This window comes from Amblyomma americanum, chromosome 2 (assembly GCF_052857255.1).
Source record: "Amblyomma americanum isolate KBUSLIRL-KWMA chromosome 2, ASM5285725v1, whole genome shotgun sequence".
Lineage (NCBI taxonomy): Eukaryota > Metazoa > Arthropoda > Arachnida > Ixodida > Ixodidae > Amblyomma > Amblyomma americanum.
The window spans coordinates 163472455-163486385 of NC_135498.1; the positions used below are offsets into that span (position 1 = coordinate 163472455).

At 44.2% G+C, this 13931-nt stretch overlaps 1 protein-coding gene across 1 annotated transcript in view; it reads right to left on the reverse strand.

Moving 5' to 3' along the window:
- The window catches only part of LOC144119227 (fatty-acid amide hydrolase 2-A-like), an 81080-nt gene that overhangs the window by 4838 nt on the left and 62311 nt on the right, over positions 1–13931 (reverse strand). The window contains exons 4-6 of the mRNA XM_077651899.1: positions 12304–12423; positions 4669–4826; positions 2919–3014 (exon numbers count right to left, since the gene is read on the reverse strand). Coding sequence (XP_077508025.1) covers positions 2919–3014; positions 4669–4826; positions 12304–12423 — 374 coding nt within the window. The remainder of the gene's footprint in view (positions 1–2918; positions 3015–4668; positions 4827–12303; positions 12424–13931) is intronic.

Sequence of the window (13931 nt, forward strand, 5' to 3'; positions counted from 1 at the left end):
GTGAACTCATTGCTGTAAGAGTGGCGTGCTCCACGTGAAAACATTGTTAGATTCATCACAAATTTTTGATGTTTTGCAGTGCTGTGTCAGTTTAAAATATCAAGAGTGTGAAGAATGTCGTATAAAGCAAGAGAAAATTCATATATGTGAAAAAAAAATTTTACATGCATTATTGCCCTAACACTTCAACGAAACAAACAGGCATAAAATAGATAAAACAAATAGGCATAAAATAGATAAAACAAAAACAAACAGGCATAAAGTAGATAAAACAGTGCGGAAGAAATCTCTGTCACAAGGTTAGTATCTAAGCAAGAATCAGAATCGAAGCAAAACGCCCATTCTTCGAGAGTTTCCCGGAATGCACAGTTGTCGTGCTTCAGCAAACAATTCTGTATAGTGTTTCCCGGTCGATTTTAGCGATGAAAAATCAGGACAGCACCAAACACGCGGGATACAAGCAGATATGACATATTGAAAATTCATTGTTTTCATGCTTCTCAATATCAGCTACAATAACATTTATTGACATCTTTCCATGGCCCTCTATACTCTCTCCCTATGGACACATCGCTCCTCTCTGAGGTTTTGATCCTCGGCTCTTTGCCAGATAGTTTTAGAACTGTAAAGGCAACGCGAGCGCTTTCACGCTTTTTGAGCGACACGGACCTTGTCTCGCGTTTGTGATGTCAAAATGTGTGCCTTGTTTTTTTAATTTTTTGTCTTTTTTAAAGTAGTTTTTCGTCTGCCTCCTCCCATCATCATCGTCCCCCATCGTGACCTTCTTTTATCTCCTCTTCCCGTCCCCCAGAGCAGAGTAGCAGGCCAGATATATATTTTTCAGGCCAACCTCTCTGCCTCTCTCTCGCTCTCTCTCTCCCTGTCTTATAATGTAGTCTAATTTTCCTTTCCACTGCCTCCTGCTCTATTCGAAATTTAATTTCATGCTTTTTCTTGAGCTTGCTAGTTTCAGCATCATATAACTCCAGATATAAGAATATTTTCTTATTGCTCAGCTACTCGTCCATCCCTGACAGTAGCTGCCAAATGTAGGTCACCTCGTCTTTACACTCTTAGCTCTGTCATTCTCGTGGACAGAATCTCCGGTTAACTGCTCTAAGGAGATCTATTCCTTTATAATTTTAAACTGTCGGTGCTTACCGCAATATGGTACTGCTTTCCGAGACTGTAGAGCACTACTTAAGTTTCCTTCATTGTCTATCTTAGACGCGCCATTCTGCTTTCCTTTTTTAGCTTGCAAAATCATGTTCTGGAGTTAATCCACTCAGTTTCTTCGCGAAGCACTGATATCTGCAAATATATTATAACTGAGGTGTTTTGCACTAGATTTTATCCCGAACAATTCAGAGTCCAAATGTTTAAATGTCTCATGTAAATATAAGACCATAAGACCCAATCTTGTAAACAGAGTACGTGTTTCCCTGCATGACACAATTCCTTACTTAATTTTGTCACCTTCATTCTCGAGAATTATGGTCGATGTGCAGCTGCTATTGATGTATTCCATCATCATTACATACGCCTGTCTACATCCCAGCCACGAGGTGTCTACATGACTACTGATCTTAGCGGTTAATCAAATGCTAACGGCACTTTATGAATTCTGTATAGAGAGGTTTGTTACAGTCTGCACATTTCGTTAGCACTTTTTTATGGTGCAGATATGGTCCTTTGCCGAATACCCGTGGAGTCAGCCTGGTCCTTCATGACTAGAGCACCGAAATATGCAGGATCGCCCACTCATACTGAGAGCACGTGGCCGCATGCTTTAGAGGGCCACTGCGTGCGACACAGTCGCTGACCGCCGCAATGTGTCTTAGGAGAAGAAGGACCTGGGCATTGAGATCAGCCATTTAACTCCCGTGTGTGGCCGTGTTGGACGCAGCGGCCCCCTAAAGAGCACGGCCCTGAGCTAGGAAGTTCGCATTAAGAGTGGACGGCCCTTTGCAATGCAAAGTTCCTCGGGCCAGAACCAGTCTTTCACGACATTCTTCCGGAGCGAGGGTCGCATGTGATAGACATGACCAAAACATCACGCTTCGGCGTCGCCGTGCAGTAGCTCCAGAATTTTTAATCGGCGTGTGCGACATCAGTGCTCCGGAGCACGTTTCTGCTTGTACATCGCGTCGTGTACATCATGCCGTACACAGAGTTGTGCAATACCGGTATCATTTGGTTTTCAGTCGAAGCAGAATTTTCGGTGCAAGTTAGGTCCCCAAAAGTATATAATTGGTTCCAGATAGTATTCGGTTTTCCGAGGTCTGCACCTTGGGTCTTCTGTATAAGGAACAGGACTCTGGTCTGTACCACGCCGAGTAGCGGATAAGGAACTACGCCGTCTTGTGAACAAATGCACGCCTAGGACTCACTAAAGAATCCATGTTTCCCTTAGCTCAGTATGAGGTGGTAGTCTGTACTACGTCATTGTAATTCTCCAGGAAACCTCGAGTCAATTTATTAAGCTGGTCATGTGCTTGCCGAGCTGCCACCGTCCCCAAGAAGCCTTCTAACCAAGCGTCATCGCGTTGTGTCCGAGTTGTCGTTCATGAAGACAAGCCGTGGGAAATATCATATGTATGGGACAGGGCAATGCCAAAAAGGTAAACTCAGAAAAATTATATTAATATCATTAGTCCAAGGTGACCAAATGATCAGTTAAGTTTTCACTAAATCGTGAAGGAACCGATTGGGCAATAAATATAATACGCCAAAAAGACCAATCACATAACATTTAGCTACGAAAACCACAATGCTACGCAAAAGATAAATAAACAGTATTTCGGTACAGTTGTAAGCTTCTTACGAGTACTACTAGCTCGAAACTTCCGACAGCACTGAACTTATTTCGTGCCCTGGTGTTATTAAAAGTAGGGAAGTGAGTTCAGCGGAGCACTCACCTTACGTACAGCTTCTGTGATGTCTGGGTGTATTCGGCTGAAGAATTTGCAGCCTTCGTCGTCCGCGTAGAAGATCCTCAACTTGCTCAGGTCGACCTGAGAATAGATGCATGCTTGGGATCAAAACGAATTTGGCTATCTTAGCTTTTTGGTCGGCAGTCTTAAGTTGCAAAGGGTGCAACTTCTGTTCTTCCACAAATATATTTCAATGCACGGGTATACATTAGACATCAACGTGTGAGCTTCACTTCGTGCTTCATGAAAAAAAAGCTAACAGTCACTGAAACCTGGCTCCGATTAAGTATACGTTTTAATCGGCAGACTAATGTTCTACTAAAGGTAACACTTCTTGTGTCTTTTCAAATGTGCCTTCAGGATGCCAACAACATAATCTGGTACACTACACAACGGATGAGTTAAACATTTGGCCAGAGATGTCGTTGAACCAAAATCTCAGGTGGAGGCGGCGGCGACTTAGCAGAGGTGCTTCCCACACTCGAACTACTACACGGCCTTCTTAACATGAACCTCGTCCGAGACTGTAGTTCAAGGTCCGCCTTATTTGGAGAAGCTGTGGTGCGTGCGTGCGTGCGTGCGTGCGCGTGCGTGTGTGTGTGTGTGTGTGTGTGTGTGTGTGTGTGTGTGTGTGTGTGTGTGTGTGTGTGTGTGTGTGTGTGTGTGTGTGTGTGTGTGTGTGTGTGTGTGTGCGTGTGCGTGTGCGTGTGTGTGTGTGTCCTCTAAATTTTCAGGAACCCTCCCGGCCGTGAATGTACTCTCTCCGGAACATTCTGGTTTATTGCACCTCCGAACACCAGGCAAATTCCATGGACCTGATCGCGATGATGAAAAAAGACGCACGTTTCGCCAGCTCAACTTGGCAAGCATTCGGCACGCGCAGAGTTTTCATGAGTGGAGGCCATGCATCCCACTCTATATTGCAAGGGCTTAAATTAAAAGTATATGCCATTCTCGACGAGAGCTTCTCTGGAAAAGGTGAGAAAACTACAGAGAAGGAGCATCCTAACTCTGCCACTCGGCTAGTAGTTTGGCCGCAGAACTGCCGCCTAGGAAAAAGGTGCTGATGGGTTGCTTCGCTCAGCCGTTGGTATGCTGACGGCGTCTATGGAAGCTTCGTAAACCACACCTATTATCGTGATGAAAGAAATTAGACTAAAATAGATATTAGCAGCTGAGAGCGCGTAGGCGCCGCGGTGTTGAGATATCTTTTCAACACCCATGCACCTTAAAAATTGTAATCAAACACGCATATCGGCTTGACACTGTAACGCTGAAAACGTGCAGTTACGGTAGAACGAAATTCCTCAAGTAACGAGCATTACGAATACGTCACGTTTTCAAAGAAAGAATATTGCAACAGTGGACTGTGTTCCGCTGCCTAGGAACAGAGAGCCTGTATCAGCTCTGCAGTTTTCGCTCCATTATTTTAAGAAACTCGCGCCGTATATCACACTGATGCGAAAGAGAAGCCCAGAATAGTGCAGTGACGAAGGTCACATTGATATCAGTCAGATTATTCAGAAGCAGCAATATGTTCGGAATGTGGATCAGTTGCTGAAGCCTATGTTATGAAATTGCAACCGAGAGCTCCACCACAGAAACTCAAGCATGTAATTTCCACATGCCGTTTGCAAACCCAGAGTCTGTTATGATATTGAGCGTTGTGCTAAAACTGTTGTGCTATATACACAGTATAATTAAAAAAAGGCGAAGAGATATGAAGTGGTAATACTGTTTTTTCCAGCTGCAGGCGCAGCCGGGCCTCTGAGGAAAGCATGACCTTCAGCATGGCCATGAGGTCACCGGCGTAGCGCGTCATTGGACCGGCCGAATGCAGCTTCAGGAACTCATCGTTGTAGACTCCTCGATGGCCCCTGCAAGGCACGGCACCTGCGCGCGTAACATTGTTACCGTCTTTAAGGATAGCACAGAGAGCGGATAACTTCCTCGTTGTAGTTTGTCGCCATGTACGGCTAACATAAACATGCAGAAACAATGTTCACGCTCGAAGCATGCATAAAAATTATTTTTTTAAATAATTTCAAATATTTAATTTTATTATATCCGTAACCCTATTAAATAATCGCTCTCCGAAGACAAACACTAATTACGTAGCTGTAAAAGTACTTTTTTCACTGCATTTGTGTTCAGTTTCTACCTATACAAATGACCCTGGTCTCTCGGCCCCCTCCCTCTCAATCCGCTTTTTTTTCTCTCAAGTTCCGCTCTGTTCAGTAATGCGCCCCAAGTGGGTAACTGCCGTAACTAAATAAATAAAAAATCAAGAAATAAAAGGCAATAGTTACAGCTTACTAATGCACATTAGAATCTTACTTTGTAACGCAGCAGCAAATGATTCACATTCAGCGTGGAATATTTTTGTCAAGTTAGGCTGGCGCGAAAACCAATGCTTTGGCAGCCCAATGAGCAACTCTTCACTTCTTATTAAAGTAATTTCAACAGAATTAATTATTTGCGCTAGGTGATTGCAGCTCGAAAAAAAAATTCATTACATTGCTACATTTGTGAGAATAAACAAATTATTTTATTGCAATTTGACAGAAAAATAAATAGATTAGTGAAATTTTAATATACTGCCTTAATTATTGTCATATCTGGAACAGCTAACAGGACAGGATTGTGTGAAACGCGTTAGGTTAATCAGTAGTACCATCATGAATATACAGTAGTTGCCTGAAAAAGCGTGCGTGGGCCACTAAGTTCTTCAAAAAATATTTAAATAAAAACGCATCGCCTAGCTCCATCGCAGCTCATTCGTCAGCGGCGCCTGCCATCCCATATGCAATCTATAGGCTTTGTTTCTGTTGGCGGCCGGCGCTGGCGATCAGTAGAGCACAGCCTTTTACGCTAGAGCTTAGCTAGAAGAACTGACTGACACGTACGCTCACAGCGCCATCTCAGTGCAGGCGGACCGCACTGCGCCGGAAAAAATATGGCCTTAGCAGGCCTTTGCGGTTTCCTACATCACAAATCCCTTTAATTTTTGCGCCCTTGTACATTGTGACTTTGTTACAAAGGCGCCAGATCTTACGGTAGAAAGTTAGACATCTGTGCCGTTTTCGTCAAAATAAGCTTGATGTGATATTAAGGTGCATATTTCTCTGCTAATATAATAGAAACTGAACGTATTTTATATATAAACGAGCTGGACCCAAGATTCGAAAGCACATCTGATCAGCCATGCACTTAGCATATCCGGCCACAGTAATGTTTACCAAGACTATCTTTAGAAAAATTACATTGCTGTACCAGAGCCATTCAAGACATTTGCGCGGCAAATTGGGTCGTTCAGATTTCAGCGCTTTATTGAGCCCTGCCGTAGCCGTGTGTTCCAAAGTACGAAAACAAAATTACACGATTGCACCTCGACTACGACACCTCTTTCTTGTTTTCTTCTTTCACTCCCTCCTTTATCCCTTCTCTAACGGCGCTGTTCTCGTGTCCGCTGTGATGTGAGACAGATAATCCGCCATTTCCTTTCCTCAACGATCAAAAAATTTCAGTTCACTTTTCTGCTTAGGTGCGGAAATGCGAATGCCTTGCACTGTCCTCTCTCGCCCTCCGTTTTTCTTTTTTTTCTGCCATTTTGTGTTTATTCTTGCTTTTTACGCGACACTCTTTAGAGCATCTTCGGTCGAAAAGCCGTCGACGTCGTAGTAGTAGTAGTTGTACTTGTCGGCACCACGCGTCGAAAATATTCCTTTCCTTACGGCGCGGTTCGAGTGTCCACCGAGATATGTGAGACAAACGTCATTTCCTTTCCTTAAAACCAGTTTTCACTTAATTTTCCTTATCTTACGGCGTGGGACATCCTCAGGCGCCTACACGATCCCGGAAAGTCGAAAACGCAAGGAAACGTAAATCAAAGCTAGACATGATTTCGAAGGGAGGGATAACCAGCTACTCGAAAAATCCAGACATACGTAGGCCAAAGAGAAGCCGAAAGACCACCAAATTACACGAGAAACCCAAACATAGAGCTAGATGCCCCCACCACGGAAACCGAGGCTCGAACAGAGACAATCAGCCTAATACCGAAATCTGCTCCGGGACCCGAGGGGATCACAAACACGATAGTCAGAAACCTTGACGACGCATCAATCTCGGCGTTAACAGAATACATGAACAAGGTATGGGATAGTGGGAGCCTTCCGTAAGCATGGAAGAAGGCAAAGGTAGAACTCATACCTAAACAGGCAAAGCACCCAGATTATAAAAACTAAGACCGATCTCGTTAACCTCGTGCATGGGCAAGCTTATGGAACGCGTAGTACAGACGAGACTAACCGAGCACATGAATTGAGAGGACCTCTGGCCACACGGAATGGTAGGTTTCGGACCAGGCCTCTGCACATGAGATAATGTGCTCCGAATTAAACACGACATCCTCGATCAAAGCACCAAGGGCACAAATTCCATCCTGGGCCAAGGACATAACCAAAACCTTTGGTAACGTAAAATACGACGCAGTACACGGTGGACTTCAAGAAATCGGAGTAGGTGAGAAAAAATACAACTACATCAAACAGTTTCCATCAAACAGAAATAATCATGAATTTCCAGCACATTGAATCTCCCACAACCAAACTAGGGAGCCATGGCGCCCCTCAGGGCTCCATCCTAACCTCGTTTCCGTTCATCATAGCAATGAGAGCACTCCCCTAATATTAAATCGAGTTCAAGACCTAAAGTACAGCATGTATGCTGATGGCATAAATCTTTGGTGGATCAATAAGGGCAGCGACGCGGGCACAGAACAGAAGTCTCAAACTGTCGCAGACGTGATGTTTAAATACGTGGCAGACAGAGGTCTATTCTGCTCCCCGTAAAAATCAGAATTTTTCATCCACCATGGAGAAAAAAGAAAGACGTAGACATAAGAATTGTAGTAGAAAAGACTCTCGCCCCGACAGTAGAGGGAATAAGAATGCTCGGAATGTTCATTGAAGGCAATGAACAAAACACCATTAGAAAATTAGAAAACTACGCGGCACAACTCAGGAGCATATTCAGAACAGTCTCGCTCAGAGGCCATGATCTCTAAGAGCGCAGCCTTCTAAAGTTGGCCCGGGCTTGCATCATTAGTCACATTTGCTACGCCACGCACTGTCTAAACATTAAAAAATGCTGCGCGACAGAATCTACGTCATAATTAGGAAATGCGTAAAGCGAACACTAGGACTACCCATATACACTTCAACGGAAAAGCTATAATGAACTGGAATCTACAAGATATGCAGGAGCTAACTTAGGCGGTAAGAATAGCGCAACTAGAAAGGCTGAGCCAGACAAAAGTGGGGAGAACCATCCTCGTGGATAGGCCTCGAAGCAGACAGAGGTCGATACGAAAAAACAGACATTCCCCTAGAGACGAGGAAGAATTTATTGATCCCACCTCTACGAAAAGCATGCACCCGATACACAACAAAAAACGCAGAGAACACAGAGGAAAAACCATCGCCAAAAATAATTAAAACAAGACAGCCGAGGAAGTAGCCTATGTCGACGCGTCAGGCGGAAAACATGGAGCGGCAGTATCGGCAGTGGCAGATGGAGACGGTACACACAAAATTACGGACTTATCACGCACGCGAGACTTAGTTACGGCTGAAGAAGTTGCAATAGCGCTCGCTTGCATCGGCACACGAGCATACGTAATGATTGGTGTCAATAAAACAGCCCCTTGGAATATTGCAAAAGGTAGAATTTCGGAAGAAGCCAGGCGCATACTCGCAACAAACGCAATTGACAAAAAATATCTATCATATAGGTACCTGCGCACAAATCTCTTCCTGGCAACGACGCTGCACATGCGTTCGCTCGCGATCTCTACTACAGAGCAGGCGTAGAACAGCCCAGATGCAAGGGAATGAAAGATTGCATCATTACATACCATGAATTTACCGAACACTACAATTTACATAGAAGGATATTTCCACCCCATGATCGGTCTCTCTCCAGTTATGAGGCGCGTATTTGGAGGTGGCTACAAGCAAAAAAATACATCAGCCCAGTCTGGGTCTACTAGACACAAACCGGTGAAGAAAAATATTATAAATATAAAAATTACGTTGTAAGGAGCACTCTTCATCACATAATTTTGGAATGTGGCATTTCCCGAGGCTCCTGCTTAAACATCGCCAGCAGAGAAGCCTGGGAAATTTCGCTGCGGAGCGAGGACCCCGCCATCCAGCAGCAAGCCACCCGCCTGGCGGCTGAGGCCGTGAAGAAGCAATGCAAGAGGGGCATCTGACGGGTTTGATAACGCATTCCCATAAAATATGGTCTTGGGTGGCGTGCGTCTAGTCGCCGCAGTGCGGGCATGCAGGGTCATATTCACCGTTTGTGGTTCGACATAATAGGTGAGGGCTAAGAATGGGCTTTGTTTGTAGCCGGCTGAGTCTCGTGGCATGCGCCCTATCCATATAGGTGACGGGCGGTATACGTGCAACTTAACTCGCGATAAAAGTTTGTAATCTCCGCGTACGAGCTAGGTACCTCGGCGGGGGCGTCCGCTCCCGATAGGTCTCCCGGCTCCCGGTTGGTTAAACCTCGGGCTAGACGGTCGACCCCTCGTTTCCGGAGTTACCCGCGTGAGCCGGAACCCACACGAGATTGATGTGATTGATAATTTGGTTGCGCAGAATTCCCAGTGCGAGCGCGCTTACCGAGTTAGAGTCGCTTAAACTCTTAGGGTCGCTTAGAACAGTTATGGTGCAGGGATCCGCGATGGCCACTGTGATAAGTCATTATCTGCCTTGCCTATAGAGCTAGCGTGAAAGGTTGTGGCGTTAACAAGGGCTGACTTTGGAGTGGCCATACATGCCACGTATGTTTGACCTTTTAAGTGTTTAGCTGCATCCACGTACACTGCTCGTGGTTCGTTCTGTTCGTGTTTCTCAGGGGCCTGCGCCCTTGCTTTCTTTACGAGTGTAAATTACTGTTAAAGGCGAAGCTTAACTGTCCTTCAATTTTTTACATGTTTAATTTTAATTTCTTTTATTTTTCAGTTTTCCTTTCTATCCTTCAGTTGGTGTTTGAAATTTGAAGTTTATTCATTGTTAAACAGGTAACAAATGCGTAATAAAGCAAGAGCCAAAGGCGTAGTTTGACAGGGGCTCCTGCCCTATCGAGCAGTAACGGCAGACAAGGCGCAGTTTCAAACAAAACTTGCAAGCATATACCATACATCTTGAACAGACAGCGAACGTTGAAACTGAACAGAACATAAAACTGTAAAAACTTTAAGAAGCATATAATATACATCAAACATACGTAGCGCACGTTTAAACAGAAATTTAAATAGTATTATTTTAACAAAGCAGCGTTAGGAGAAATTTAAAGTTAATTATTTATTATTTCATTCTCCAGCAGGAATCTTCTGAGTGACTTCTTTGAAATGCGTAACCTGAAATCAATCCAGTTTCCTAGGTTATTTAAAAATAGGGGGACTTGGTAGTTTAAATATTGCCTGCCTTAGTTTGTACCTATGCGTGGTGTTCTAAGCGTTTCTTTTAGTAAGCAATATCGACTTGGTGTCTTGGGCTCGACGTTACCATATAGCTTATTTTTTTATGTATTGTGCAAGCTTCTAATAGTATATCTGACTAGGTTTAAGGTTTTCATATTTTAAGGAGAGGGGTTTTGTTGGTAAATCTTGAGGTCTGCCCCTGTAGCTTTCAAACATTCTTAAAATTGTTCTCTGTATTGTGGTTAACCGGGCATAATATTTTTACTCGTAGTGCCACATACTAGGCTACAATATGATAGTCGGGAATAAAATAAAGTGCAGTACAATGTTTTCTTCAACCAGAGAGGTATCAAGTAAGTTAACCTACAAAGGCACCCAACAAACTTACTTAATTCTGCACTTAACTTCTCCACATGTGTGTTCCAAAATAGATCGGTCTCAAACCACACGCCCAAAAATTTCAGCGCCGCTATTTGTTCTGTTTTAATATTATTAAATAATATAGTAGTGGTTGTTTCAACAGCTTTATTAACTGGAGCAAAATTTATTTACTTGGTTTTATTTATATTTAGTTTTACCCTATTTGTGTGCAACCATGCTGAAAGTTTCTTCAAATATTCATCAACTGTACATTTTAGATTTCGAAGCGAAGTAGACGCAAAGAATACATTAGCATCATCTGCGTACATATCAAGACGAGGGGAAGCAGGTATATCAGACAAGTCATTTATATAAACATTAAATAAAATTGGACCTAGTATAGACCCTTGTGAGGCACATCTGATTACTTTTACTTTGGGCAATACATCATTGTTGCATTTTACATAATGATGCCTATTACCGAGATAATTCCGTATCAAATCTAGTGCACCATCACGTATTCCATAATTACTAAGTTTGGTTAATAATATTTCTTGGCTAACGGAATCAAAAGCTTTAGGTAGGTCAAGAAATAGTCCAAGTGTGGACAACTTATTTTCAGTATTGTGGAGTATTTCATGTTTGGCACTTAGTAAAGCTTCCTCGGTACATTTGTTTTTGCGAAAACCGTATTGATTATCATATATAATGTTATACTTCTCAATGAAACTAGCTAGAAGCTTGCTTATAACAATCTCAAACACTTTGGACAAAACTGGGAGAGCAGAAATCGGCCTGTAGTTATTTATAGCGGCCTCACCTGTTCCTTAGCTAACAGGGCACACATGGGCAATCTGAAGCTCCTCAGGAAAGATACGTTTCCAACATGCGGTTAATAATGTAGGTTAAAACGTCGGCTCAAAATGTCAGCTACATGATTCAATGAATGGGCCGTAATATCACCAAAGCCAGCCGCAGTTTGGTTTTTCAGATTTTTAATTATGTGTTCTATTTCTGTTTCTGTCACCAGAGCCATGACTATCGTGTTCGAAAAGCTAGGTTTTTCCAGTCGTAGCACACTGTCTGGCACATGATCCTGTGATGAGGTATATGTTCCAGAACTTATGAAATTCCTATTTAGTTCTGCTGCTGCAAAATATTGTTTCATACTTTTATTAGATGAGGGAATAGTGGTATTACGATTACGAGTAGGTTTATGTCTAAGAGTGTTAACTTCTTGCCAAATTTTTCTAGGGTTATTGCGAATCCGGACAATTTTTCGTAGTTTTCAAACCTCTGCTACTTCAGTTCAAAATTAGGTTGATTTCGAAATTTCTTGAATTCGAAAATTTATTACATTACGTTGCTTAAGAACTATTGTGTAATGAACTTTTGCATTTTTGTTTTATTTACCATACAACTCATGAGTGACAGTTCGCGCGGACAACTTCCATCTACAACTTCCGTCCAAGCCACTCATGAGCCAAGAAACACTTTCCCCTTAAAACCCCATACCTGGCGTTGCCATGTGTCCAAAGGTACCACAGTATGCAGATGGCAAACGAATGCTGCCGCCGATGTCGGTCCCGATTCCCAGTATCGCACCGCCTGCAGAGAGCAGGCTAGCCACGCCACCTGCAGAGAAGTGTAAAGCCAGTAAAGAATCGAGGATACGTATCCGGAGGCGACTTCGTGGCATTCATTGTTGCTTCCACTCGTACCGATTTTGCCCACAAATGCTAGTAAACCGCGACCGAAAGAATATTGTTTATTATGGGACCGCATACACACCTCGTTCAAGCGCAAACGTGCCGCCTGTAGGTGCCGCGACACTTTTGGAAACTTATGAAAACGAAGAAATGCTATTGGAATTAGAATAGAACAAGAAAAGAATTTGAATCTAATTGCTGTTGGGATTCAGGTAGCGTGTCTGGGCCGGAGAAGAGACGAGGACGATCGGAGGAAGAAAACTTGGAAAACTTTATACAAAGACTGTTAACATACTGTACATGTAAGGGCAACTGAGAGTGCCTCTCAGTAAAGGAAGCTTCTTAGCGGTCGGGAGTCTCTCCCAGCAAAGGGTATCTCTCAAGGGGGGGGGGGGGGGGGGGGGGGGCTCTCCTCTGGTACCAAGCCAGCAGCTCGTTAAATACTCTTCGTATTCCCCAGATCCCTAGCTGGGGAATACAGTTCGAAGAATGATGTCCGATCAAACGATGGAACTGATGGTACCACCCACAGCAGGGCGGTCCTGATGTTCTCTCGCAGCTCGATCAATGGAAAGGGAACAGGAACAAGCCGCGTTGTCGTCCAAACGACCTCCAGGCGGGGGCGCACCTGGGTCCGGACTGCGCCCATGTGGAAAAGGAAAGCGCCTGCGTGACACAGTAACGCGGGCTGTCTCCCAGCAGGGGTTGAAAGATCTTGTACTGATGACCGGAACACGCAACCCCTGTCGAAGGCGCAGCTCTCGGGCAATTGTTCAACCCCAGCGTGACTGAAGAGGACAACACATCTTGTACTTCTTCGTCTGATGACCGGAACGTAGAACCTCTGTCGAACCCAAGCAGCACAGGCAATTGGCCGTTTATTGGAAGAGGATATTTTTACACTGGTCCTTTGTAGAACCATTAATTGCCAACACATCTCTAATATTGGGCAGATTACTTGTGCTGCTTGGGAAGGCGAAGCTCTCGGGCAATTGTTCAACCCCAACATGACTGAAGAGGACCACACTGATCTTGTACTTCGTCGTCTGATGACCTGTTCGAACACGTGGGGACGCCCTTCTCGTCGCTGCTTCCGACATTCCTGCAGCCACGTTTCTTCCAGAGGGCTCATTCACCTTCGCGTTGGTTTTCAGGGGATCATCCCCATGTCCAAATTCACCGAACTCAACAGCAGGAAGAGAACGCGAGCCCAACAGAACCCCCGCCGCCATATATCGCGCCCGGAAGATGAACTGCTCGCATGTAGCTAGGCTGACTGGGCGTGCCAGGAGCCACATGCTCACTGGGAGTCTTCGAATGGCCTTCAGTGCCGAATCTCGGCATCGCTTCCCCTCGTCAGATGGCCGTTTTGGGAAATTTTCTGCAATGCTAGCCAAAAGAGATCACAGACGCCAAACCACACCTGACAAAAGC